Raw genomic sequence first — 27997 nt, forward strand, 5'->3', positions numbered from 1 at the left:
TAAAGTAGATCGTTGTGCTAGGGGCTATAAGAAAGCTTGACTTCTAAGCCGTAGGGTGAAACAAATAAAGCGACTAATAAATGGTCAAAAGTACGGCCAATTGAGGCACTAATTTCGTCTCTCATCACCTTCGCAGTCGAGTATTCTTGGTGGCCCCGCGGGCCAGTATAGATCGCGCCCTCTAGCGCGTGTTAGTGAGTGGCAGGGGTATATGCTGCCTAAAACATCGAGGGTCCAACACGAAAACTCGTGATCTTGGGTACTACAAGTTACCATCCGACCCGCTGATGCCTGATCCCAATGGTAGAATCACCTTATCGAAGCGAACAACAAGTGGTACAGCGTGAATATGCATCATTTGCTTCTGTTTCATCGTGAAAGCTTCGGCGATGAACTGATTGGGTCAGATCCAGGCAGAAGATACCAATTGCCTAAATGAGAACAATTGAGCTCTCAAGACTCCAGGTCGTAATGTTGTCAATCAACCATGACCATCAAATATGTGAGGCGAATCAACGAGGATATTGTACAAGGGTTTGGGGAAAAGGTTTCTCTTGACGTTGCGGACAAATGCCATGATGGCTCGCCCTAATGATCCTATTTCGGTATTCAGTCAATGCTTTATTTTATACAAGTTGAAACTAGAACGATGTCTTCAATTACAGACATTGATGGATAAAAATAAACGGCTAGGTACACAATTGATCTTTGCATCCAGTCTTGGATCATATCCCGCAGAAGTCAATGCAATCAATCAATTGAACAGCAGTTTTGCCCCATGCCCAGACAAACAACTTTCCATCAGTAATTGCTGCCGAATAATAATAATAAACCTGGATACCGGGTAATTAGTCGTCGCTACTATGGAGGAATCGGAATGTTCATATTGCTGATTCATTACAATTCCATAGAAGACGTGAATCACGTGCTCTCGTACCTTCCACTCTATTGCCCAACGCGTGACGCGCCAGAGCGGGACAGCTACCTCCCGCCTGGGGCACGATAACAAGCAGGGCCTTTCCAAATTCGACCCGTCCATCCAACCAAAACGCCAACACACAAACACCTCGATGTTTCTAACAAAGGCAGCTGAAAGACGCTCCTGTATAATTGCGTCGGCTTCATGACTCGTAACAACCTTGCTGAGCATTTGTCCTGGCTGTTGAACGATCAAGCCCGCTCCAAACCTGCAACACCATCTTTTCCAGTTTGCAGCGACTCTTCCCAGGCTGGCCTTTCCCAATCCCAGCACTCAGACTCCCAAGTACGACAAACCTCGCAGCCTGTTACATCTGTTGGTATTGGGGACGATCCCCAGTCGACAAGGGACGCGCCCAATGGATGGGTTGCACTGGACCGAAGATCACGGCAGACGGACCCGGTGATATTGGACGGCAACGACGACGAAGACACAATGGGACGCCTCGTTACGAGCTCTAAAGCCAAGAAGCCCAGCCTTGTCTCAAGACCACAGCAAATTCTCACTCCAACGTCCATTACTCCGAATTTTTCAAGCCGACAAGACACCCCCGTCAATCGATCTAATGAGTCGCCACCCAAGAAAACGCCAGCTCCAGCCCCAGCCCGACTATGCACGAGCAGCCCTGAGTTCCCAGAACTCAAGACAGGTGGTGTTGATTATATGGACTTGACCGATGATACTTTTGCTTCTTCCGATTCATTGTCTTTCGGTAGTGACGTAAAGCTGTGGCGCGAAGACTATGCGACTCGACCGGAACCAGAGCCAGCTGTTTCAAGTGGCAGGAAAAGAAAGAGCAACGAGATGACAAAGGAGGAATTTAGTGACCTGGGCGATATTCCCGATGTCTACGAACTACTTGGCACCGAGCCTCCACCCCCCAGTCCGACTCGATCTGCCCGACGAAAGAATGGGACGCTAAGTACTCGAACTCGACGAACACGCGATGGCTTCACCAATCCCCCACCAACCGTCATCTCGCCGATCGGAGAGGAAGACAACGAACTCTTGCTATCGCCTTCAAGAAAAGTTCGCAGCCAACTCACCCGTGAACCATCACCTCAGAGAACTCTGCCAATAATCAGTGCCAGCCAAAGCCCCAATAAAGCTACACCCCCTTTGAAAGCACCTGCCAGTTCTGGAAATTCCAAGCCAGTTCTTGGAGCACTGTCTCCTCAACGAGACGCGGATCTCGGGGGAGATGAGCTGGTTATCCCTGACTCCGACGATGAGTTCCTTACACCACCTTCTCGCCATGGCTCTCGAACGATTATGGAGAGTTTAGCCAACAAAGAGTTTGTCGAACCCCAGAAACAAGAGCCGCCCGTACCCAGCGCTAGCGTTGATATTCATTCAAATTCGCAGCGTCAAATCTCTTCTGGTTCAACTGTTCTAGGCAGACCAGCAGACATGTCAAGTAGCTCACAGTCTACTAGACTGGTTGTTGATGACTCTGCTCTCGACACTCTCGGCGAGGCCTTATCCCATTCGCCTCAAGAGCCGGCTCTTCTCAAGCAGCTAGCTACTGACCCCTCGGTCGTGACGAAATGGGGAGGGTTTATTGACAGGCTCATTCAGGAAAATGGAAAGAAGTTTAGCCAAGCCATAAATGAACGTTGGTCTAAGCCGCAACGTGCAGAGGTCAAAGCGGAAAAGGAGCGTCTAAAACGGCAACAAGCAGCTATTGCTGAACTCGCCGGCCCGATTGAGGATTACCGAGTATTGGATGAGAAACGAGATCGGTTGGCTCAGAAGATTGAACAAGCCTATGCAGAAAGTCTCGACACAGACGAGGACGAAGTTCGACTCGATGATCTTACTGACGAAATCCAAGAAACCGAGGATGGGCTGCTCAAGATCATCCGCAATGCCAGGCTAGACGTCGATGGGTTTCTGGAGACTCTTCAAAAACCATCACATGTCTCCACACCTGCACCAGTTGTTGTACTGGGCACTCAGCCTGTGTTTCAAAGTAGTGTCAACATGTCTGTGCCTTTGCGAGAGGCGATTTCGGCTAGTCAGATGGGCACACAAGTGGTGCACCAGACTCAACTACCCAGAACATCGGCCTGGAATCCCACGGCCTCAAGAATTGAAGCGTCACAGGACATGAGTGTTCTTTCACAGGAGGAGGATGATATTTCTGCTGCCCCCTTTCCAAGAGACTCTGCAAGAGCCCCTAGAACATCTTACCAATCAAAGGCAACAACGGACCCTATGTTTATGGACCACATCCCTATAGAAGCCGAGTTTGATGGTCTGTCAGACCTAGAATATATGCAACCCCCACCACGGCCCAGGCCTGTGAACAACTCAGCATATCCAAGCAGCAGTCGCAGAACGCCTCAAGCAAAACATCACCGAACGGTCGAAGAATTTAGTGACTTCAGCGATGATGAGGAGATGCTTGCTTTTGCGCAGGACTACGAGACCCGCCAGTCGCTGGCTCCCGACTCACAAGACTTCCGGCAAATATTTTCGGAGACGTCTGGCAATACATTGCCATCTGGAAAGTCACGGTCCTTATCTAAGAAGCCTTTGCATTCGGCGACACCAGAAGCAATTCCTTTGCAGCTAATGAAGTATCCATGGTCTCCCGAAGTCCAGAGAATGCTTAAAGACAGATTTAGGATGAAGGGTTTCCGTTGCAACCAGCTCGAAGCCATCAATGCCACACTGGGAGGTAAAGATGCTTTCGTTCTAATGCCGACAGGTGGTGGCAAATCGCTGTGCTACCAATTGCCAGCTGTTGTCAAAACGGGCAAGACCCGTGGTGTCACTATTGTCGTATCACCCCTGCTCAGCTTAATGCAGGACCAAGTCGATCACATGAAAGCTCTGGGGATACAAGCCGTCGCGTTCAACGGCGAATGTTCAGCTGAATACAAGAGGCAAGTGATGAGTGCTTTCAACGAACGAAGTCCGGAACACTTTCTCGAACTTTTGTACGTTACTCCAGAGATGGTGAGCAAGAACGCCAATTTCAACAATGGACTGCAAACACTTCATCGCAAAGGCAAATTCGCTCGCCTTGTCATTGACGAAGCCCATTGTGTCAGTCAATGGGGCCATGATTTCAGACCAGATTATAAGATACTTGGCCAAGTACGCCAAAAGTACCCAGGGGTGCCTGTCATGGCATTGACAGCTACTGCGACAAAAAACGTCATTGTTGATATCAGGCACAATCTTGGAATGGACGACTGCCAGACCTTCTCACAGAGTTTTAACCGTCCGAATCTGTACTACGAGGTCCGGCCTAAATCAACTGGCGAAAAAACCATTGAAAGCATCGCGTCACTTATTCAGTCCAATTACGCTAACAAGAGTGGGATTGTTTACACAATCTCAAGAAAGAGTGCTGAAAAAGTGGCCGAGAGTCTCTCGGACAGCGGAATTACGGCTAGGCATTACCACGCAGGTTGCGACCCTCAAGAAAAGGTTGATGTGCAAAATGCCTGGCAAAGAGGCCAAGTCAAAGTTGTTGTCGCAACAATTGCCTTCGGGATGGGTATTGACAAGCCTGACGTCAGATTTGTCATACATCACGGAATCCCAAAGAGTTTGGAGGGCTACTACCAGGAGACGGGTCGTGCAGGCAGAGACGGAAACCCTTCGGACTGTATTCTTTTTTATGGTAAAGCGGACATAAGAGTCCTAAAGAAGCTGATTGCAGATGGAGACGGTAGCCATGAGCAGAAAGAGCGTCAGATGTCGATGCTAAACAGGGTCACAGCATTCTGCGACAACAAGTCTGATTGTCGGCGAACCGAGATTCTTCGTTATTTTGGCGAAGATTTCTCCCCCGCGGAATGCCACAAGAGTTGCGATAACTGCAAAGCTGGATTGACTTTCGAGCAACAAGACTTTTCAGAATACGCCATTGCTGCTATCAAGGTTATACAGGCCCAGCATCGTATCACAGCAGTACAGTGCTCTGACATTCTTTTGGGGAAAAAGTATCCCCAAAATGAAGCAGAACTATCCGAGGAGTGGCACGGCATGGCGAAGGGGCTGAAGAAGCACGAGCTTATCCGAGTGATAGACAAATTATCCGCCGAGAAGGCTTTCAATGAGGACAACCAGGTCGGTCGGCACGGCATGGCGATTCAGTACTTACGCCTCGGACCAACCCACCGACTTTTTCTTTCGGGTCAGCGCAAGCTGATGCTGTCTATTCAAGTACCAGAGCCAGGTGCACCAAAAAAGGCAACCAAATCTCGAGCTAAGAAGGGCAAGGCACCTGCTGAGGAAGAAGTCTCAAACATGCCATCGACATACGTCTCTTCGCCCGTGGGTCGTCAAAAGAACAAGCCACGAGCAATGGCGAGTGACCTTGGGAACAATGCGAGTGCATCATACTCGTGGCAAGATGCAGGATTTGTGGTTGACGACGAGTACGATGACGACGACGCATTCGATGAGCTCCCGCAGCATCGACCGGCGAGACCATCGTCTCGCACCCCAGGCCCCCCTATATCGGTTGATACCGGCTTGGAAAATCTAGATGAGATACACCGAGACATGGTCGAAGGTTTCGTCTACGAAGCAAGACAGGCAGAGGAAAAGATTCGCAACCAAAAGAGCCTGAGGAAGCCGCTCTTCACGGAAAAAGACTTTCGGATTATGGCTATCCAATGGACCACTACAATTGAGAAGATGCGTAGGATCCCCGGCATCGACCCCGACAAAGTTCAGGAATACGGACCCAAGATCATTCGCATATTGCAGAAACACTACAACCACTACCAAGAAGCAATGGACCCTAGGAGCGGTGGCGGAGGCCAGGATGTTGTGGATCTGATTAGCTCAGAGGTTGAGATGGATGACGAAGACGCCGAGGATGAGGACGGCGAGGACTCACATTATTTCAATGGAAACTCTCGTCCAGACGTACAGGCATTCCATAACAGGCTGCAGACTCTTGGCAGCACGCAAACTCAAAGCAAGCCAAGGGCAACCAGCAAGAGCAGCGGGGGTTCCAGAAGATACTCCAGCGGCAAGAAGTATCCCAGCAAGAGGTCCACAGGCGGTGTGACGAAGCGCAGGAGCACTGGTGGCAGCTCTGGTCGTAAATCTGGCAGCTCATCCACTGCAGCCAGAGCTTCCAGCAGTGGCTCGAGAACAATGAAGAAAGGCGGCATTGGGCTGATGCCCATGTAGTAGGAGGAGAGATCAATTGGGCTTTTGATTCACGAGGACACGACTAGAGCGGTGGATTGAGGAAACGGCGTATATACCAGGTGTCGACGGAGGAGAACTGCAGGAAGGATTATGAGCTTTTTCGATGACACGGGTGCTTGCTTGGTTTTCGCTACCAAGATCATACCCCTTTGCAGCAGGGCAAGAATTCGCAGCCCAATACTAGAAATTACCAAAACTGTTTATGAGCGGGCAGGAGTTGATGGTGGCTTTCTTCTGCATGGATGGCGATAGGGCGGTTTCAATCGATTTGCTTGGTTTTCAGAGAGACGACTCTCAATGGCGTTCTTGGGACGCCTTGCATAAACAAAGAGCTTTGCACCATAGTCAAAGCCCGCGGTTGTACATGAAGGAAGCAAAGTCACATATCAGTGGCATACCTGCATGGTCTTGAAGAAACGAGGCTCAACTGTCACATAGATGGATAATGAAAAGAGGAAAAACTCAAACGATGACTTAATCACTTGTACTTCAGGGATTGTTTATATTAACGATCTCCTTTTCTTTCGATGAGTATCCGCTATATAAAAAAATACGAGATCAAAAAAACAGAGGGTATAGCGAGGTATAGCTGTGGATATGATTCATCAAAAACTGTCCCTCATGTACTACCTATCTTGCTGCGTGCTGGTTTCCTTTCCTTTCACTCTCGTTGCCATAGAAAAAAAAAGGAAAGATGTTCATCAAGAGTGATGACTCGTAACCAAGGACTGTGTGGTCCTCACAAAGAAAACGGGATTATACGTTGTCATCCCTTACGCTATGTCCCAAACTCCGTAAACCATTTTTGGTCTTAACCTGGTACGCCATGCTGCTCAAAAGACGTGTGTTTGTTGTTGTTCCGTCAATGGCGCGCCAGGCCCCTTGACAACCTCGAGACCTTGAATGTTGGCCTCCAGTAATTTCAACGAAGTTAGATTGTTAGAACATATGTTACATAGAAACAGGAACAAGGCTCGTCCTGTTTCAAAAAGTGAATGTATTGTTGAACCATGATATGGAAAATACGTGACGATTTCAGTGTCTCCACCTTGGCTTTGAATCCTTTGGCTCGGCTGGGGAAGGTTTGCGCATCGCAGATCGTGCACCTGCTACAGCAGCGGGACTCGCCCGTCCCGTTTCCGATCTGGGCTGAGGGAGAAGACTGATCCTTCTTGACATGGTAGCAAGAGAGCTGGCAGGTCTGCTGTGCCGGCCCTCGCCATCATCTCCGATAGACCTAGAAGCCTGTAGAGATGATCTCCTGCCGGATAGTGAAGTTGTTGACAGATGAGACGCCAGACGTGGCTTTGGCAAAGGCTGAGTATTTGCACCATGAGAAGCAAGCCTTTCTCGGAATGAGAGGCTGGAGTGAGTGTTCCTAGTGGGTGTTTCAACTCTAGGCGACGCTGAAGAGGCGCGAGCGTCAGGGCCGCGAATAATAGGCAGTTTTGAAGTACTGGCCCCTGGTGTAGCCGAACCGGTCGATCGCTGTACAGAAGGGCTCGTCTTGGCGTACGGGCTTGGTGTTGTTAGTGTGAGTGGTTTGAAGTTGTGACCAGTATCGACATCCGCCGTATTCGTTGAGCCGTTCCAACGCGGCCGGTTTGCCAGTTTTGAATCCGGTCGCTTGATCTGACTTGCTGCCGCTAGGTTGCTGAGAGACGAAGAGCCGACTATAGTAGAAAGACGAGAAAATGATTTCCTGCCAGTTTGCGAAGTTGGCGCTGGCAAAGACGAGTGCCGTCGATTGGGGGGGATTACGCGGTTGGTAGCTCCCGGGGTGGCCCGCACTTTGGGAGGCTTCGACATCGGCGTATGAGGATCCATCCCCAGACTAGACATGATGACTGATGATGGTGGTGAGCTGCCCGGAGTCTCACGTCCACTGCCCAGGGTCGAGCGGTCGTTAGAAAGCATGCTGGAGATGGAGTCACGCAGCTGTTGACTCTTATCTGCATGGAGATCTTCGACTATTGACTCAGCATCTTTCATCTGCTCTTTGAGATTCTGCCATCGGTTTTGCAGATCGGTATGTAGGCGTAAAATCTCTCCATTGACAGTCAATCGCTCACTGACGCCTTTGTCGATGATTGAGAGAACACGCTCGATAGCCGGTCCGTAGTGTGTTCTCTTGGCCTCATAGCTTTCCAGTTTCTTCATCAAGGCAGGTTGGTTAGTCAAATGTAGACCGGCATCGGCGGCTTCCCTGAGTTTGAACAAGGAGCGTTCAACAGACTCTTGCATCTTCTGGGCCTGTCGGCCAGCGCCTCGGAACACAATGACCCACCGATCCTCACCCAGCTCCTTGCGTAATGATTCTGCATCCTTTTCTAGCTTTCTGTAGCTCGCATCAAGCCCGTCACGTCTCATGTTCAACTCTTCACAAGCTGTAGGGAAAGCTGCCTTAGCTCGTGTTTCGAACATGGACAGTCGCATCGGTAGGAAGTCAAGAGAGGCTCTGAGAGGCTGCATTCGAGCAAACAGGGCTAGTAAGCTCGAGTCGTCTTGTGACAACGTGGGCGTGCCGGGCGAAGTAGGAGTTACTGGAAAAGTCGGGATGCTGTAGCGATTTGGCGCTTGCAACCGCGATGTATGTGAAGGATTCTCCTCGACAATTGTCTCAAGGTCTCCGATATCGACACTGTCCGCGCTGGCGGCAGCGATCAGGCTCTTATGGCGTCGCTCCTCCATCTCAAACACCAGCCTGCTCAACTCGTCCATTTCGCCTTGTACGTCCCCAAGAACGTTGTTCCAAAGCTCCTCCCACTCCATGGCTATCTCCACTTGAGCCTTCACGTTATGTAGTGTTCTGCGAATCTTGCTCCATTCTTGAATGACCGACTCCATCTGAGAAACGGCACGAACTAGATCCTCGGCAGATACATTGGCAACATCTTTCCTGTTCTGAAGTTGCTCAATCGCCCCCACATAGGCTTTAACAAGGCCTTCGAAGCGTGTAATGGCCATTTCCACCTCAGCTAGGCCTTCGCGACCACCTGCTGCAGCCCACTCGACATCATCTTCGCTGTCGAGACCCTCAACCACCTCTGATGCTTTGGATATCCAACTCCTGATTTGCTCGGCAGCATTGATCAGCGCTTTCGCAGCAACTTGAGCTGTTGGGATGGCATTCACTTGGCTCGCTAGCGAGTCGGCATCTGGAAGTTGCAGTGACGTCAACTGGGCCAGTTGAGAGGCGAACGAGGCGCGGGATAATGTGTATATAGAGCCTGGGCGATTGTGACCGGGCGTGAAGTACGAATTCAAGTTGGGAGCGTAGTCGGTAGGAGTCGGCGCGGGAGAAGCGACTGGTGGTATATCTTTTGGAGGAGGTGGTGGAGGAAGATCTGCCCTGTCTGGGGATGGGGGACGTGTGGTTCGTTCGATGTGCTCTCGCCGAGTATCGAGAGTGACCTTTGTTCCATTGCCGTTGGTGTGGTCTGGAAGGCGATACTTTTGAGTATCCATATCCAAGGGTTCGGGTTGTTCGATCTCAGGCAATAGGATCGCAACAGACTCGTTATCCTCAATAGTCAGCGTCGACAGCATGAGAGAGGGCTCGAGGGCGACGGGCTTTGGTGATGGAGAAGCGCCGGCGCCCTTCCACGGGCGACCGCGCCGAGAGATAACCGATTTGATCGAACCCGCTTGGTGCTTCTCGTCGAGCTGTCGAAGTTGATCCTCGTCTAGGCGACCGATATGATTGATATGGGGTGTACTCGGGGGCGTGGATAGTTTTTGAGAGCTAAAGCCGAGAGCTTTTAATCGTGCAGCTAATCCGGGAGAAGTCTTGCGAATGTTGGAGGAGGGTAGGGGTGACTTTGGAGTAGGGAATGAGTAAAGAGCGTTTGTTGATGTTGATGTCGCCTTTGCTGTGGCGCAAGGGGTAACCGCGACGGAAGCACTTGGAGTCGTGTTTGTCGTGGAAGGAGTGGTTGTGGGCGAGGCAAAATTAGTTGCCGTCGTGTCAATGACAGAGGATGAAGAAGTGAGCGAACTGGAATTAGGATCCGGGGCGTAGGTGGAGGAGGGATTGGATGAACCAGGGTTGAATGGCAAGTGAGATAGTTGGCCAGGGACGTCAGCGAAATTCAGCAGGCCGCCGGCGGGTGCATCATGGTCCTGGTCGCTGTGGCAGTGGTCGCTGGCGAACTGGCCCACGTCGATAGATCGATTGGCTTCAGGGCTCGCAGCAGGCGTCGCCAAAAAAGGATATGGGTTTGAGTTGTTTTGGACGGCAGATGTCGTCGCGTCCCGATTTTGGGAGTTCATCTAATCGTTGGAGTTTGTCCCTTTCAAAAAACGAGGGACGACCGGCAACCTATTTTAGTTAGAATTGGCTGAAAGCCCAGGTGTGAAGCGCTGATCCAGGTCATAGAAGCCAGGATCTGATGGATGCGTTCGGACGTTTAAAAACCGTAAGCGAAATGCTTTCAGGTTCTCGTCAGGTCAATTGTCCAGATCGAAAGTAGAAAAATAGGAAATAGGACAGATTAAATCAGGTTGTGAGTAGCAGCCAAAGGGCGTCCTTATGCCTCTCCCTCCGGCTTCTGTCTCCCTAACTTAAGACGAATGAATGTCTTGCCCTTCAGTGCCACAAATCACACTCTAGCCCAACCATGCGAGATCCACTGTCATGATACGGATAACTACTGCGCAGCTGCTGTAGCTGGAAGTGGATGGCAGTGTCGTGTCAATGACAATGCCAGGGGGGCAGGGAGATGGTTGGTGAATGATGGGAGGGATGAATGCTCCGTCATTCACATGCACATGTGAATGTGCACAGAGTCTTGGGTCGGAACAGAAAAGTTAACCTCCAAGGTTTGAACTATACGAGTAAAAGTCAATGAGCTAAGAGCATGGACTAATACGACATAAAGTGGCTTACTTATTTTGTCCCGTGTACTCTCGGTCAGTGGGGACGGGAGCTTGAGTGGAGCTATGATGCACTATATCTGAGGGTCTTCAGGTGGCCGTAAGCCGCTGACACGATTGGAGGTTGAATGGACGCCCTGCAAATGCAAAGAGCTCCTGCAGGAGAGAAGAACCAGTGCCGACCAGTCACTAACAAGGTGTGGACCAGTGATGAATTGGCAAATACCAAGCGATACTCTTGATAACCAGTCGAATTGACTGAAGGCTGGATAGCTTCAAGCTAGAGCCAGGCAGACAAATAAGAGGTCCAGGCGGCAAGATAGAACAAAATGGGTTTGAACCAAGTAAGAACAATTTGGTCCAGAGCAAAGGCTATGATTGCTCAGACGGAAAGGAATGAAGATGTCGCGTCGTACTCTGATCAATTACGAGCCAACGGTAAGTATCGTCTCGTCTGATGGGGTTCGAGAGAGATGAAAGTGCCTGGCGGGGACAAAAGGGGGCCAGTCAAGCGTTTCGGATGATGGTCGTATTGAGAATAAATGAGACGTGTCCAAAGCAGTAGATGGGGAAAACAGCCGGATTGTAAGAAGTAGGCGACAGGAGATGAAGCAAGGTAATAAATGTCGAAGAAAAGATTGCTGGCTAATAGTCTAGCCAAAAGGTCTTTAGATGAGATGCCCAAAATGGAAGGGTCAAAGGCAATGGGTCAACTTGTGGCAGGATCGACCAAGGTTGAAGCAAGCCTGTATCATCCATCAACGTCCAGGGGAGCTCTATCACTCTATTGACTTTTGATAAACTAATAAAGAATCATTAGACTTAATCCGGCCGATCTAGATTATACGTTTCTGTCAAAACGTCAAAGAGTCTGCATAAGGAAAAAAAAGCAAGTTTATGGGTCGCCATTGAAGAAACATACCCTTGATCATCACTGTTCGCAAAGAAAGAAACAGAATGAGAATACGTACGAATGGATACCTACAACACGTTGCATCCAATCTAACGCCACCACGCAATACAAGACGAAAATATTAATACCGATGGAACAATAGATTGACGGGCAGAGACGGGGGTGATACCCAACTTACCGGGGGTTTGGATCAGATGAACATTGTCGTCACTTTGAAAAACTATTTCTGATCTGATACAGCACTCCAACACTCAGTCCCTGGTCACTGATCTCGCCTAACAATGACCGGCTAATTAGCGTCTGCTAATAAGTTCATGGATGGGTTAACATCGATCAGGTATCCGTATCGATGGTGTTCTTAGTAGACGAGCTTGTAAAGTGGACAGCAAGTAGAGACGATATGATATCTTGGAACATGATCAGAAAAGGAAAAGATAACTTCGGAAGCTGTATGTATCCGTGTAAGCTTAATTAGGTAGATTTAAAGTGCTGTGCTATGTACAAGGATTGTTGATATATATATGCAGGTATAAGCCATCATAATGATTGGACCTAAAGATCGTCATAAACTATCTAAAGTGCATAGAATATAATGGATACTTTCACAAGTGTAGGGTTGACGAATGACTAACAGCACTGATCAACTTCTTTTGCGCATAAATCCAATAACAAAGATATGCACGTATTCAATCTCGGGGTCATCCTAGCGTTGTGTTCGGGCTGGGGAAGTTGAGGGTCTCTGTCAGTCATCAGGATCATGGATCGATTCTGAAACTCATGGTTATCTCGCGATATCCGTAGCAACGGAATTCCAATCGATATTAGGAAATAAGTAAGCAGGACGCTCGGCGTTAGCAACTTATTGGCGAGCAAGTAGTTGTGCATTGAATGAAGCTCAAACTCAATGCCCGTTTGTGTGAGGTTGCCCAGGGAAATGATATTGAAGTCGTTCTAGAAATTGTCAATCGCGATAATAAAGAGAGCTCTGTTGCTGTTTGCGTCGGTCTCTATGATATCTCGATCCGACTCCATCTTTGAACCCCTGACTTTTGTCCCGTGCATCTTCTGGCTGTGGTGTAGTGCAATTATTATTGTGCTACTAGACTAGAGTCATCATCAACGTTTCCTTTCCTCTTTGTCTCGTACAGAAAGAAGCTTACTGCAGGGTTCATTGCCGTTCCTGTCTGTTCCTGTTCCTGTACCTAACTGAACTCCTTTATACCTGCATGTGGTGTCACCAATGCTGATCTTTATCCTCTTTCAGCCTAAGTCGTACACCCCTTTGTTTACTGAAGAAATGGACGTCTTATTAAAAATAAAATAAAAAGATATCACGACAATCATGATATCAGCCGACCAACTCTCCCATATTGATCGATCTTGTTCACTAACAGCAAACGGCTTCTGGAAGACACGGAAGCTCCCTCAGATCCTTGTTCTACTTACCAGGGAAAACGGAGTCACTCGCCTGAGCTCTCACTATTATTCTCCATCGCCGTTAATAATAATTCACCCCCTGTCATGTCCTGTCCTGTCCACTCGGTATTAGCGAAAACGGATGAACTGGAGCTTGTAGTTGGAGGCCCAGGTCCAGTGTAATTTCGCCCGTGCCTGTCCCGCCAACCATTCAAAGTCAAGCCCGGCCTTTCCATCAGCCAGGGTCGCCCCATCACCATTGGAAAGCTAGAAAACCCCCCCTGGAAAGGAAATCATCCATCCATCCAATTGCCCCTTCACTCGTCTTTCGGCTCTTTTTAATTAATCTAATTCCTCTCCCCTCCTTGTCCTGCCTTGTCCTGTCTTCTCTTGCCAGGCATCATCTTGTCTTGTCTTGTTCTGTCCTGCCTTTTCTGTCTTGTTCTTCTTTCGCTACGGTACTCTTCAATACCTGTCCACCGACCCTCGTTTCTTCTATTCGCTCTCTCATCCTCTATATCACCCTCTGCTACCTATATTGGCCGTAGACAGCCCAGCCCAGCCCTGGCCCCATTCACCTCAAGCTATTGGAACTACCAGCCGAGCTATCCTGTGCGAGCTATCGTGTCGAGTGGGACTCATCATCTCTTGTGTCTGTTTGTGCACCTGTATAAGTGCAGATCGTTATTCACATCACATCACACATCACGTCACGCACGAATTATCGTCCACAAAATAGCAAGGCTGATTCCCCGACGGTTGTCCCTCGTACAACGCTGCACATCGACATTTCCAGCTGCATCACCACAACACACTAGACTAGCCATTTCCTTGTACCGCAGAGCAAACACGACATGATGGCCACCACCAACAATCAAACACCGTTACTTCGCTGCGAGTCCCCGCCTCCAGACGCCCTGCCGACACCAGCCCTCGGCGCATGCCCGGAACTCTCTCGCTGCGTGTCGACAACGTCCTCTTGGTCTCATGGCAGTAACGATGCCAACTCTCGGGATTCCCTCGGCATAGAAAACTACAACAACCGCCATTCCACCGGCAACCTCGACGTCACCAGCATGAAGCAGCGCCGCGATGTATCGACTTCGAGACACTCCAGCTACAACCTCGATGGTCGAAGCCGTCGTCGTGGCTACATGCGACCACAAGGAACAGATTTCGCCGAGAGTGCACGATCTCGTGAGAGTGTCATGAGTCTCGGCAGTATCGCACATCTGCAGTACTACTTCGCTAGAACAGGCCTACTTGACGGCAAGGGTGGCCAACTGGCTAGAAAGAAGCAGCAACGTGCAACTCTCGATCTTTCATCTTTGGATACTAACACCGGCTCATTGCCCAACATTGCCGGTTCGGATGTCGATTCCTATGCTTCCACAAGCAGTAGCCCAGACTTTAGCTCACAGGGATTCGGCAATGACATCGTCGAATCCCCAACCGAAGAGATGGAGGAGTTCTTTGATGACACCTTCAGCGATGTGGGAGGTAACATGCTTCCCCCCACTGTGAGCACCTACCACCACCGAGAAAACGTGGTCCCGAAGCCACCTACCATTGAGGAGCTCAAGTTTGAGCTTGAACAAGCGCTTGGTGATGCAAAGGATGCCTTGGACGAGGTAGAGGCGCGAAGAGCCGGCACTTTTAAGCCTCCGGCCGATGCCCCTGAATACCCCAACATGCCAAAAGAGCACACCCAGGGATGGTATGAACTCCAGGGAATGCACATTCTAGATGTTGCGACACTGGCCATTCGCGCAGCCAAGATGTACTATACGGCTCATGAGCTGCCTGACCGCCTTGACTCTATTAAACCCGAGAAGCAGGTCAGGGCGGACCTTTTGGGTGTGATGGAGACTCTCAGACAGATGGCCACTAGAAATTTCAAGGAAGGCATGAAAGAGGAGGAGATCAAGACCATGACCAACTGGATCGACAGTGTGTTTGATATCTTGAAGCAGGAACAAGAGATTGAGGATGCAGAGATTGCTGAGCGAGATGGATGGATCTGGCTCAAGGGCGACTGGACTGACCGTGAGTTGGAGCGAGAGCGACAGTTCCTCCTCTCCATGGACACAACCTCTGAGCCCCTGCCCGAGTGGAAGCCAATGTCGGCTACAGACGAGAAGCCCACCCCTTTCCTCGAAGCCATGCAGGACGGTGTTCGGCTTGTCAAGCTTCACAACGCCGTTGTACACAAATCACGAAGACGATTTGGTGCTATCGGATCATACCACACCGATACTCAGAAGCCCTACCGCTGTGCCGACAACCTGCGATACTGGGTCAAGGCGGCCGAACTGCGCTTTGAGGTCATGCTCAAGGTTGACGTTTTGGCTGTTCAGTATAACACATCCCCTCAAGCCTGGGTAGATTTTGAGGCCGCCATTCTCAAGTGGTCTCGCCATGTTCGCGACGAGGTTACCCGTGAGCTGGAGCTATAGCATAGCACAAGGCCTCCACACAGACACTCTTTTGTTTCTTTTTCCCCACAGTGATCGAGGGATATGCCCAGCTCGATTCACTGGTATTCTAATGATTGGACGTTGAGGATTCCCCCCTGGAGTTTTGTCGGTTTTGTTTTCTTCTCTTTTTCTCTTGCTCTCATTTTCTTTGTCTACTATTTTTTATATTTTCACCCTGGGAGGAAGGATATTATATGAAATTGCATATTGTGCAAAAACCTCGGAGGGTTCTTCTTCTTTTTCATCGACACGACAGAAGCGCTTTAGAACATTTGTATTCCCCCTTTTTTCGACGATTTGGGCTTGGAGAGTCCTTAATCCCCCTTTTATTAGAGAGAACACCATTACATTCTAGCATATACCCATTGCATAGGCTTTATGGAGATGAAGACATGTTCAGCGTTAGGCTGGTAGACTGAATACAAAAAAACTAAATGAAGTAAAAAACAAATACATATTGCATAGGACAATAGCTTCTACATTTGCACCTGTGATTTCGAGCACAATGTATAGCATCACATGGGATTAGGAAAGCAGCACGGGTCACATATTTGGATTTTAAGACATTGATGATATTAAAGTTTATTTTCCAATTTTTATCCTCCGATTATTTATCTAGATAAAAGGTGTTTATGCCAAACCAAAAGCAAACCAGAAATTCAAACTGTCGTGTACCAAGCCGATAAAACAGGCCATCTACTTACTGTAACTCCTTCAAAAGTGTGGATATCATATCATAGCATACCGTATCGTCCCATTCCATTCCATTTCCGTTCTCAAGCTCATTAGTAACCCGCCCCTTACTCGATGTCGATCTTGTGGATCTCAGTCCACTCCTTCTCGGCCTTGGGAACAGAGATGATCAAGACACCATCTTCCATCTTGGCGGTGATGCCCAGGCCGTCAACCTCGTCGCGCTCGTCAGCTCCCACGGGAGGAAGCGTCACGGTGCGCTCAAACATGCCGACCTTGCGCTCGCTGGAGGCGAGAGTGTTGAGGAAGGCCTCGTCGCCGGGGCGGTGGACGACACCAGAGATCTTGAGAAGGCTGCGGGCGGCGTCCCAGTTGAGACCAATGTCCTCCTTCTTTGCGCCGGGGAGAGCGACGTGGATGACGTACGACTTTTCGGCGTTGAAGACGTCGATGGGTGGGTTGAAGGAGGAGTCTGATGATTCGGTGGTGGTAGCTCGGTCTTGGTTCTGAGTCTCCTGGAACTGCTCGCGCATGTTGCGGAAGAAAGGATGGCTGGCCCAGCCGCGGAACATAGCGGGAAAGTCAAAAGGGCTGCCGTAGGGAGGAGGAGGAGGGTGAGGTCCGTGGTGAGGGCCATGATGGGGACCATGTCCATGAGGGAAACCTCCACGACCTCGGCCACCTCGAGGACCGCCACGACCACGACCACGACCACGACCAGGCCACTGAGGACCAGTTCCGCAGTGGCTCTCCTCGGGAGCAACTTCCTCAGGGTCAGGGACGTTCAAGGTCTCATCAGAAGGGCGGCTGTCAGTGCTGGCAGCTTCGTTTGGCTGCTGGCGCTGCTCGTTGCGGTTGCGAGAGTCGGGAGTGTTATCACCGGCGAACCAAGGACCCCAGACGAAGCCATCGGCCTCGGGAGGTGGGGGAGGACCACGAGGACCTCGAGGAGGGCCGTGATGGGGACCAGGAGCACCAGCTCCAGGTCCTCCATAGGGGAAACCGGCCATGAAAGAGGGAAAGGGAGTCTCGGTTTGGTGGTCAACGCCACGGCCGGTTCCCTGGTTTGGGTCAAACTGCTGGACAAAGTCCCAGAAGTTCATGTTGTTGTACGGATACTGGGGTGGACTCATGATGAAGGTGTATGTATGTTCGGTAAGTTGTGAGTTGATAGTAGGTAGTAGATAGTAGATAGTTAAGTAGGTAGGGAGTGTTTGTAGTGTTTGTACTGGTGAGTAAAGCTGGAGGTAAATATCATGTCATGGAGGTAGGTAGCATACGATTTATATAAAAAATTCTCCATATTAACTAGATGGGGCATCTCGTCCGCTAGGAGGCGAGATCTAGACACATGCGTAACCCGCATCGTAACCTTGATTAGGCAAAGACAAAGCACGTACGCAAAACAATTCAATCGAACCATTTAGACATGCGGAGAAGGGGAAGAATGTCTGGCTATTCGGGACATTCTTGTCCGCGCGTCCGCTCACAAGGACAATCCAGACGAGTTTCGCCTCCAAATCGTGTCCGAGTCTGGGGTTAGAGAGAAAAGAGAGTGTGAGCGGTCCCGAAGGTCCAATTAAACGTCCGGGGGCGAATCGTTTGAGACACACTTTAAATTTCAAGGTCTGGGCTGGTCCGTTGATTCGGTGCCGAGTTTCTGTGCCTCGCACTTTTCTAACGTGCGATGGGGCGGACAAACACACAATAATCTGTCCGCGCTTGGAAGAGTGTAGCAGCTAAAAGAATCCATTAGCATATTTTCGCTGCCTAAAGAATGGACTAATTTGACGACGCCTGAAAAGCTGAGTCACTGGTTGTTAGTGTCGATATGTCGTCGCCACATCAGATCAGATTGATCAGTATTCAGTAGCCGCGTGGTCCTTGAATGTTATTGTTGTGATTTGATTTGTTAAAATATTTTAATTTTATTGACTTGGGCATGGAGAGAACGACTCTCTTACGTTTCTACCGATCACCCTGCCCGCCCTGGCTTGTGATTGATTGTCTACTCTGATTTGGGTTGTCTCACCACCTAAATCTGCCCACTTACCACCTACCACTTACACGGCTAGTCTACGTAACCAATATTGCCTGTCACTTGTTTGCGCACGCGGCAAAGCATGAATAATAGTATTTTCCGAACAAAGGAAATCTTCAATATTCATTTCAACCATCGAGACAAATCGACATAACTAAACGAATTTCTGACTAAGATCATCCAGCAAGTAGCCACTTCAGACCTTCAGCAGCATCCCTCTCACGCTTCTGCGAGATCTCGAGTTCCGGAAACATAGCCCAAAATGCATGAGGTAGGCCGGGATAGATATCAATCTTGGTGGGCACACCTTCGTCCTTGTAGACTTGCTCAAGAACAATGCTACAGTCTCGCAAGGGATCCATCCCACAAGCCTGGAAGTAAGTCTTGGGAAGCCCTGCATGACTGGGAAAGGCAACTGGAAATGCCAGTGGGCTCTTCATGTCGGGCTTGTACTTGGCTGTTGTCTCTTAGTTAGTATGGTGACACCTATCGTGACTTGAACTGGGATAACATACAGTGAATGAATTTTATCGACTCGGTACTAAACACGGGAGCCTTGGCGCACTGCTCAAAGCTGATGAAGTGGTCCCTGTATTTCTCAGGAACTGTCTGATCACTGACCCCAGACGTGATGGGTGCGTAGACGCCAGTCAGGGGAGGGTCGTTCTTATTGTCGCGATATAAGTGCGACACAGCCAGAGATATATCCGCGCCTGAGCTGGTGCCTCCAATGATGAAGCCCTTGGACGGGTTGATCCCGAACCTATCTCCATTCTGAGATGCCTACTTTGTTTTAGTGATCTCATCCACAATCATTTTGTCGATATATCGAGATGTACCCACCCAGACTGTTGCATCAAAAGCATCGTTGATAGCTTGAGGAAAGACATGCTCGGGAGCATGACGGTAGTCCACGTTGAGAGCAACACCCCCGAGCTTTGTGAACTGAGCACATAGCCCTGCCTCAGTCTCGAGATCACCGGTGACAAAGCCGCCACCATGGAATATGATCAACCCAGGGCGTCCATCAGAGGGAACATCGTCTTTTGGCGTGTACGATCGTGCATTAACCTCAAAGCCGTCCCGAAGAGGTATCTTGAAGTCTTGCATCTGATAGGAGAGAGTCTCTGGGTCGGGCTTAGGTTGGAACTGCCTAAGCTGTGCCATCATCTCTCTGAAGCCATCGAGATCAGTGTTCATATCCCAGCCGTTGAGCATGGGATTGTGAGCTCTGATGACCTGTGCTACTGTCAATGATCTGAGTGATTATGAGATCAGGTTTAGGGACTGACGGGCTCGAATTCGGGGTGTGCATCTCCAAGAGCACGGGTTTCCTCGATAGTGAGCATGATAAAGTTGTTGAATAAAATGTGGAATAGATATATGTTCGAGTGGATGATGGTTCAGTCTATCGAATTGCCTTAATAGACTCGACATTTGTGTAGTTCCATCTCTATAAATGCGACCTCTAAAAGTTGAGAATGACGTCAAACTGCAAAGCGCGAAGTCATCGCGACGCCACGTGAGAAGTAACCAGTGATTGGTCAGCTACGTCAATTCAGCTTAGAAATTCGCCATTTGAAAGAAAATGGCCTGAAGAGATGGTATTTGCGGCCCGTAGATTCGGTAACTAGCTCCAACGTCAACTTAGCCGGCTATTCTTTCTCTTACCAAACTTATCACTCTACCATCCGAATAGTAATACCTTCAAATAAATCATACACAATGGATGCTGCTCAAACAACACTCTGTTCGTCTCCTCTTCCTGTCCATCCGCTTCAATTCCTGCTAACCTGACCCTATAGCCTCGCCTGTGAGCGCTGCCGCAAACGTTGCGTCCACTTCCACCACAGCCACCAACAAGCCCAAGGTGAGCCTCACCCGTTGACCACAACTGTGTCTGCAATTGCCATACTAACACTCTCTCCCCAAAGCCCTGCTGTGTGTGCAAGGACGAAAAGGCTAAGCGCGATGAGTGCATGCTCTTCTCCAACGCAAAGGACCCTGCCGCCGACTGCAAGTCTATGATCGACCAGTACCGATCCTGCATGTCGGGCTTTGGATTCCAGGTTTAAGCAAGACAAAAAAGGCGACGACTGTCGATGACGAAATGATTCCTATGGTCACATTCTGTGGGCCGTGTACAACATTAGACGATATAGTGTAGAATTACGGGCAATCCATGCATTTTCCTCTCCAGTTCACTTGACTGTTGCTGTTAGCAGTGGCGTGACATTTCTAATATGGCCAAGATATTGTGCATGTCATAGCAATGACCTTCACATTGTGTTCTCCCATGTTCTATCTGTGCTTCAGATTCAAGCAGATTGGATAATTCATAAGATGGTTATGTCACATAGGCTCTAGCTTTCCATCCGATACTGCTCATCCACCGACCGACGCTGACCTGAGATGACCCAACATGTCAATCACGTCGTCTTTCTTAGTATCTTGTCTCATTAGCATTGTCTTCTCTACTCTTGAAGCCTGCCTTCATCATCCCCTCGACTACCTGGGTTGAAAAGGCAACTTGGTTGACGAGTGTCTCCATCTGCCGTTCGATGTCTCTCCTGCGCTCAATGATTTCGATAAGCCTGGTGATAATAGAAGCAACGACTTCGAGTCTATAGAAGGGCCAGGTTTCAGCTGAGAATTTAAGAAGAGCGGAAAGAGACACTTACTCTGTAGTGCGTCGGTCTTGTTGAAATGCGACAGCACGAGAGCGCAAGTCTGCCATTTCGGTGGCCGTCTCCTGCACGATCTCAGACATGCGGTCGTTTCGTTCTTTCTTTAGCTAATAAATGGAAGATTGATTAGACAGAAGGAAGGTGAGAATGGAATCTTGTTGGAAACCCACCTGAACAAGTTGGTGTTGGGCTTGTATACCGATTGCGCCAGGATCGCTTTCCTCGTTGCCCGAATGGTTGCCTGCGTTTCTTCGTGCCATGGTCGATTAGGTAGGTAGTTTTGATTGACATATGAACGAACGAGAAGGATTATTCAAGTCAGATGTTGGCTTTGCTTCAAGGGGTATTCCACATTGTTGTGATGAGGGGCGATCTAGTGCTTCCATTAGGCAACTCGCAAGGAAGGAGCGACCTCCTTTGAACAACCTACCTGCCTACCCCTATGGCAAAGTTGAATCTCACGCTACTAACAAACATCACTATCATGTCAGCCAGTTCTCGCGTAACTTTCTCTAAGTGACAATAACAGAAGTTGATGTTGAATAATAATTATGGGAACTTATGCAATTATGCCCTACTTATTGCCTTCTAGTAGAGATCCCATAAAGGAGACTTGGGTCATATCAATTAGCAACAGTAGGCAAATGACTGCAATGCATATTAAGAAGATCCCCTTTAAAATGCAAGAATCTCCTACATCGGGTATGATATTGCTACCATTTTAATGGTTTATGGGCATCATCGAATTACATACTATGTACCCCAGTCATAGTGCACACCGGTACTATCGTCAATGAAGATATTAGTGTCGGTGGTAATTAGAATCCTCTGCCACACCCCTGGCTGCCCAGTGAAGCTATCATCACTTTCCTCCCGACGCACTTGTCAACCTCTCGACAGCTCACACTCATTCACATGTAAAAACAACCAACCGATGAGCAGACATACAAAAAGGAATAAAAACCAAAAAGTTTGCCAAGACTGGGGTTCGAACCCAGGCATCTCTCGATACTGCAGGATAACCTAGAAACAGGAAATACTTAAATGCAGCGCCTTAAACCACTCGGCCATCTTGGCGTTAAGAGTTTCATTTCTTTTTTTGATACTATATTGGCACCGCAGTTGTGTGACGCCGCAAGTCGTTGAGGTAGTTCCAAGGGCATCACAACTTCAACTGAGGCATCGGTAAATGCCTTGCCATCGTCGATTGCAGCGCCATCGCTTCAAGAGTTTCTACTGTGAATGATATCTCACTGTCTTTTCTCTCATCTACTTGACTATTGTGAGCTACCAGACGTCAACTGCAGGCTCGGGCATCAGGGGCCATCCTGTAGAAGCAAATCCACATATTCTCCTGTCTTGAGGTATCTATAGGCAGCGTCTCCAGTAGTCATCTACAGATTGTACAATATATCAGATAGATAGTAAAGGAAATTATCATCACATATGTCAATTATGGGTGTCATTGACCCAGTCTATACAGTTCAATACTTTTAAAGCAGACTCAGAACCCATTTCGGTATTTTCATACAACCCAAGGCAGATCCTGCTGAGGGGATATCTCACTCTATCGGGTCAAGGCAATGTCGTCTATCCTCAGAATCATCTTGACAGTCTCAGCCGCCAGCTCGATCGCACTTGTGCTAACGAGGAGAGGCTGCAACACATTCTCCTTGGAGATGTTGGTGTTAACACCTCCCGACTTAATACTAACACCAGCGTTCTTGTCGCCCATCTCGTGGCGGTGTCGCAGTTCTGTGACAACCTTGATGCTGTTCAGACCAGCATTCTCGGCCAGTGTGGTGGGGATAACCTCAAGAGCGTCTGCAAAGGCCTTCCAGCAAATGGCCTCGGTACCTGTCAAGCTACGCGCTTGCTTGGAGAGCTGTGCCGCAATCTCAATCTCAGGGGCACCGCCACCAGCGATGAGGGCCTTCTTCTTGACCAGACATCGCACAACACAAAGAGCATCGTGCAGACTTCGCTCGGCCTCCTCCAGAATCAGAGAGTTGGCACCTCGAACAACGACAGACACAGTCTTGCCGACAGACTTGGTACCGGTAACCTTAATCATGCGCGATCCGGAAGATTGAACCTCCTCAACCAAATCAGCGTATCCCAGCTTATCCTCGGTGAAAGAGTCAATGTCGGCAATGGGCTTGCAGCCAGTAGACTTGCAGATGAACTCAACCTCATCACGCTCAATATCCTTAACAGCTAGGATGCCAAGCTTGGCCAAAAAGTGTAGTGATAGGTCGTTGACGGCATCTCGTAGGATAGACTTCTGGATAAGCAGGACATTGCACTTGGCCTTCTTAATCTTCTTGGCCATGTTGAGAAGGTATAATCGCTCCTCCTTAACGATCTTGTCCATCTGCCGGTAATCGTTGACCTGAATGGTGTTCTCCATCTGTAGGCTGTAAGTAAAAGTTCATAGCTATCCAGGTTCAGTACGACTTACGTCAGGCTTGGGAGGGCTCAACTGGAACTGGATGAGACCAATTCGAGCCTTCTCCATGCGGGCAGGACCGCCACCGTTCTTGAGGACAGGCTGGGTAAGGACCAGACCATCGACAAGCTCACTATCCTCGATCGTTCCACCAACTCGCTTGACAATTCGGATGTTCTTAAGATCAACGTTGTCGGCAGTCTTGAGGTCGATAGTCTTTGTGACCGAGTTGACCGCCATGGGTCCAAGCAGGTTCGAATATTGTGACACGATCTTAGATGACAGAGATGTGTTGGCGGCTTGAAGGAGCGAGGAGGTGTCGCTAAGGGTGATGGGGAGGGACATGTCGTGAAGGACCTCGACGGCAGCGGCGGCAGCTCTTTGGAACGACTCTGAAATGACGGAGGGGTGAATACCCTTGGAAAGAAGTCGGTCAGCAGCACCGAGAAGACTGCCACAAATGACGACGACGGAGGTTGTTCCGTCACCAGCCTCGACATCCTGAGCGCCAGAAAGGTTGACAAGCATCTTTGCTGTGGGATGCATGACAGCCATGCTCTTCAGCATGGTGTTTCCATCGTTGGTGATGATAGTTTCGCCCTTTCCACCTCGAATCATTTTATCCATTCCTCGAGGACCGAGGGAAGTTCTGATGGCATCGGCGACGGCTATATAATCGTTAGCCTAGTTGGAGTTTGTTGTTGGACCGGAGGCGCCATACCTCGGGCAGCGACGATGTTGGAAGAGCGCACCGCCATAGGCTTCTCCTTATCCTGTCCATATGGTTAGCGGGGTGAAGCTCAAGAGCTTGATTCAAGCTGTCCTTACACGAAAAGTAGCATTGCTGGAAGCACCTCCTGCAGGTGCAGAAGCCATGGCCGGTGCAGACATTTTTGAGAATAAATTAGCGGTCGCTTGAATCCTCAAAGTAAAGAAGTGATGTTGATGGCGGGGCTTTGAAGGAAACACGGCTGAACTTCTTGGAGATGTCCCACCTCCCCCTAGGCTGCCCTACTCCGCCATACAATTGTCGACTTAGAAATTTTGGATCGGGGGTACAGATCATCCAGCTCCGAGGGGTTCCTTGGGCTAGCCTTCTAAGGGTCTAGTGTGCTGCGTTGCCTCTGCCAGCGCCCAACAGCCACTACCTATTGCGTGGGCCCGTGCTCCAAGCTCGCTCAAGGCAACTCACAGATTACGGAAGGCCTTCGGTGACACCTCCAACTCCAAACAAGCACGGCTCCAACATCGACAATTCGACTCTCATTCTCCCACATAGATATTCCGTCACCACCTGCACTCCCAAATATCAGCGAATCCTTTATTTCACGCATTTTTAGACGACAGGAGACTTGCGGATTTCATCATGGTCAGTCGATGTGTATCCATGGAAGCTCGACTGTGTACCATACTAACACCTACACCAGCCTTCCGCAACCGGCTCAAACTGGGAGAAGTACCAGAAGAACTTCGCCGACGATGAGGTAGAGGAGAAGAAGATCACACCTCTAACAGACGAGTACGAACCGCCTTCTCTACAATAACAATGCGACTGCTCAGCTAACTTGCTCCCACAGGGATATCCAGGTCCTCAAGACCTACGGTGCCGCGCCTTATGGAACATCTATCAAGAAGCTTGAAAAGCAAATTAAAGAGAAACAACAAAGTGTCGATGAGAAGATTGGAGTCAAGGTTGGATTCATCATGCTTAGCACGGTATGCCATATTAATATTGATAGGAATCCGACACAGGACTTGCGCCACCACATCTATGGGATATCGCTGCCGATCGCCAACGAATGTCGGAAGAGCAGCCTTTTCAGGTTGCTCGCTGTACTAAGATAATCGCCGACGAGAAGGGTGACGAGTCCAAAAGCAAGTATGTTATCAACGTCAAACAGATCGCCAAGTTCGTTGTACAACTTGGAGAACGAGTCAGTCCCACGGATATCGAGGAGGGCATGCGAGTTGGTGTCGACCGCAATAAGTACCAAATCATGCTTCCCCTGCCGCCCAAGATCGATGCGAGCGTAACGATGATGACCGTGGAGGAGAAGCCTGACGTCACCTATGGCGATGTTGGTGGCTGCAAGGAGCAGGTCGAGAAGCTCAGAGAGGTGGTAGAGATGCCTCTGCTGTCCCCCGAGCGTTTTGTGAACCTCGGTATCGACCCTCCCAAGGGCGCCCTGCTCTACGGCCCTCCCGGAACCGGAAAGACACTCTGTGCACGAGCTGTTGCCAACCGAACAGACGCTACCTTTATCCGAGTCATTGGTAGTGAGTTGGTCCAGAAGTATGTCGGTGAAGGTGCCAGGATGGTCAGAGAATTGTTCGAGATGGCTCGAACAAAGAAGGCTTGCATTATTTTCTTCGATGAAATCGATGCCATCGGTGGTGCCCGATTTGACGACGGTGCTGGTGGAGACAACGAAGTTCAACGTACTATGCTGGAGCTCATCACCCAGCTTGATGGTTTCGACGCTCGAGGAAACATCAAGGTCATGTTCGCAACCAACAGACCCTCGACATTGGATCCCGCCCTGATGCGACCTGGACGTATCGATCGAAAGATTGAGTTCTCATTGCCTGATCTCGAAGGCCGTGCCAACATTCTCCGCATCCACGCAAAGTCCATGTCTGTCGAGCGAGACATCCGATGGGAGCTCATCTCTCGTCTCTGCCCCAACGCGACAGGTGCTGAGCTGCGCAGTGTGTGCACTGAAGCTGGCATGTACGCCATCCGCGCGAGGAGAAAGGTTGCCTCCGAGAAGGATTTCCTCAGCGCAGTAGACAAGGTTATCAAGGGCAACCTTAAGTTCAACTCTACGGCGACGTACATGCAGTACAACTAGATATGTTCACCATAGCGAGAGGTGTAATTTAATGCGGTGTATGATTAGAGGGCAATTAGATGGCGGAACTTGGAACGTCACAATGAATAAATTGCTTCTGAAAGACATTTGCCTAAAATCAACTATTATACAATGAATGCTACAAATCGTAATGTCCCCATTGCTATGATATGGTCAAAATCTACCTAACGCTAATAAAACCCATCAAATACGTCAAAAAGGGAGGCCTTCAAGGCCCTTTGCCCGAAACACCATTCATTACCCTCTACCATCGCATAACAATGCCATGCCAGTAATCCCACGCCGTCCGGTTTTCCCATCCAAAATCAATTCCTCGGCTATAGCCCCCTGTATGAATATGAGGAGCCCAGGGGACGCCTGGCAAATCATCGTTATCCGTAAACAAACGCCATATGTGTTGTAAATATTCCAAATCATGAACCTTCCATCCGGGAGAAGCAGCCCAGGCATGTTACATCTCCTTCTGTGCCCCGTTCGATACAACAGCGGCTGCATACCACAGCCTGGTGTCCAACGGCTTTCCATCCTTCATTTGATTGTTGTTGTCCATCCTTGGAAGTGGCACTGTGTTGTGGTTCGTCGTCCACATCATCCATGTGGAAAGACCTTGAAAGCATTTCTTGCTCCGAAACTCCAGAAACCCCATCCGTGTTCCATCCATGACATTCGCGAAGACATACGAAGCAAGCACGCTCTCCGCAGCCTTGGCAGTCGGCAAAAGAGTCGAGGTGTGTCTTTTTGGTTGGTCTGCGGTGGCAGATGTGGCACGGAGCAAGAGCGTTTGTGACCCGGTTCTTATTAGCGGGCTGGAATTGCAACGCCTTGAGCTGCGATAAACGCCGGCTTCGGGAAGAAGTGCTGAGATCGTCCGTATCAAGGATATCGTCGTTGATCATACGGGGTCTCTTGGTCGTTGGAAGGACCTTTCGGAGTGGAAGCTCTGGCCGTTGTTTGCGGTAGTAAATATCCATGGAGTCTCCCGAGGGATACGTTGAGTACAACGGTCTTTCATCGTCATCGCTGTATCTTCGTTTGCGTCCTGAGTGGTTGTCTTCTCCAACAAAGGGCATTGTGAGGTGCTTTTTTGCCAGTGCTGCTTATGGACATGCACAGCGCGGCAAAAGAGGCTTATTTTGAGGGTAAGAGGCCGAGGGAACGAGATATTTAGTGATAGGAGTTTTATGTACTGAAATGGTAGAATGGCGTATGAGATGACCCGAGGTTGAAAGCAAGGAGGTGGGAGGAGTAAGTAGAGAGCTGAATAGAATTGATGGAGAGCGGTTGAGAGAGGGACGGTTACTGGTCACCAAGGCAGGCACCTTAAAGGCAACCTCAAGAAAAGTGGTTCTCCCATCGGCCTGTGTTAGGGTCATTGTGGCGCTAGCTGAGTATGGCCAATGAAACTACAGA

General features: G+C 49.4%; 10 protein-coding genes and 1 non-coding gene across 11 annotated transcripts; 4 read left to right on the plus strand and 7 right to left on the minus strand.

Annotated features, from left to right (window-relative positions):
* Positions 1-1123: 1123 nt before the first annotated feature.
* FGSG_00551 (uncharacterized protein) lies at positions 1124-6142 on the plus strand (the record flags this gene model as incomplete). The annotated part of the gene is made up of 1 exon (XM_011317930.1): positions 1124-6142. One exon carries the CDS (start codon positions 1124-1126, stop codon positions 6140-6142), a length of 5019 nt encoding a protein of 1672 aa, XP_011316232.1.
* A 529-nt stretch (positions 6143-6671) lies between these two features.
* On the minus strand, positions 6672-10435 carry FGSG_00552 (uncharacterized protein; the record flags this gene model as incomplete). Its single annotated transcript, XM_011317931.1, has 1 exon — positions 6672-10435. One exon carries the CDS (start codon positions 10433-10435, stop codon positions 7199-7201), a length of 3237 nt encoding a protein of 1078 aa, XP_011316233.1. The 3' UTR covers positions 6672-7198.
* A 3786-nt stretch (positions 10436-14221) lies between these two features.
* On the plus strand, positions 14222-15823 carry FGSG_00553 (uncharacterized protein; the record flags this gene model as incomplete). Its single annotated transcript, XM_011317932.1, has 1 exon — positions 14222-15823. The coding sequence occupies one exon, from the start codon at positions 14222-14224 to the stop codon at positions 15821-15823; it is 1602 nt and encodes a 533-aa protein (XP_011316234.1).
* Positions 15824-16410: 587 nt separating this feature from the next.
* Positions 16411-17769, minus strand: FGSG_00554 (uncharacterized protein). The gene has a single exon (XM_011317933.1). The coding sequence runs from the start codon at positions 17668-17670 to the stop codon at positions 16645-16647; it is 1026 nt and encodes a 341-aa protein (XP_011316235.1). The 5' UTR covers positions 17671-17769; the 3' UTR covers positions 16411-16644.
* A 904-nt stretch (positions 17770-18673) lies between these two features.
* On the minus strand, positions 18674-19927 carry FGSG_00555 (uncharacterized protein; the record flags this gene model as incomplete). The annotated part of the gene is made up of 4 exons (XM_011317934.1): positions 18674-19035; positions 19094-19361; positions 19422-19817; positions 19871-19927. 4 exons carry the CDS (start codon positions 19925-19927, stop codon positions 18755-18757), a joined length of 1002 nt encoding a protein of 333 aa, XP_011316236.1. The 3' UTR covers positions 18674-18754.
* A 376-nt stretch (positions 19928-20303) lies between these two features.
* Positions 20304-20653, plus strand: FGSG_00556 (uncharacterized protein; the record flags this gene model as incomplete). The annotated part of the gene is made up of 3 exons (XM_011317935.1): positions 20304-20328; positions 20384-20448; positions 20513-20653. 3 exons carry the CDS (start codon positions 20304-20306, stop codon positions 20651-20653), a joined length of 231 nt encoding a protein of 76 aa, XP_011316237.1.
* A 368-nt stretch (positions 20654-21021) lies between these two features.
* Positions 21022-21525, minus strand: FGSG_00557 (uncharacterized protein; the record flags this gene model as incomplete). The annotated part of the gene is made up of 3 exons (XM_011317936.1): positions 21022-21202; positions 21260-21372; positions 21436-21525. The coding sequence occupies 3 exons, from the start codon at positions 21523-21525 to the stop codon at positions 21022-21024; spliced, it is 384 nt and encodes a 127-aa protein (XP_011316238.1).
* Positions 21526-22238: 713 nt separating this feature from the next.
* FGSG_20508 lies at positions 22239-22342 on the minus strand. Its single transcript has one exon. It is a non-coding gene; the product is annotated as a tRNA-Leu (tRNA).
* Positions 22343-22832: 490 nt separating this feature from the next.
* Positions 22833-24605, minus strand: FGSG_00558 (T-complex protein 1 subunit delta; the record flags this gene model as incomplete). Its single annotated transcript, XM_011317937.1, has 4 exons — positions 22833-23675; positions 23727-24382; positions 24436-24487; positions 24543-24605. 4 exons carry the CDS (start codon positions 24603-24605, stop codon positions 22833-22835), a joined length of 1614 nt encoding a protein of 537 aa, XP_011316239.1.
* Positions 24606-24936: 331 nt separating this feature from the next.
* FGSG_00559 (26S protease regulatory subunit 7) lies at positions 24937-26674 on the plus strand. Its single transcript, XM_011317938.1, has 4 exons — positions 24937-25083; positions 25142-25233; positions 25292-25406; positions 25454-26674. Exons 1-4 carry the CDS (start codon positions 25081-25083, stop codon positions 26564-26566), a joined length of 1323 nt encoding a protein of 440 aa, XP_011316240.1. The 5' UTR covers positions 24937-25080; the 3' UTR covers positions 26567-26674.
* A 65-nt stretch (positions 26675-26739) lies between these two features.
* Positions 26740-27860, minus strand: FGSG_00560 (uncharacterized protein). Its single transcript, XM_011317939.1, has one exon. The coding sequence runs from the start codon at positions 27655-27657 to the stop codon at positions 27001-27003; it is 657 nt and encodes a 218-aa protein (XP_011316241.1). The 5' UTR covers positions 27658-27860; the 3' UTR covers positions 26740-27000.
* Between the last annotated feature and the right edge of the window lie 137 nt (positions 27861-27997).

The sequence above is a fragment of the Fusarium graminearum genome, chromosome 1 (genome assembly GCF_000240135.3).
Source record: "Fusarium graminearum PH-1 chromosome 1, whole genome shotgun sequence".
NCBI lineage: Eukaryota > Fungi > Ascomycota > Sordariomycetes > Hypocreales > Nectriaceae > Fusarium > Fusarium graminearum.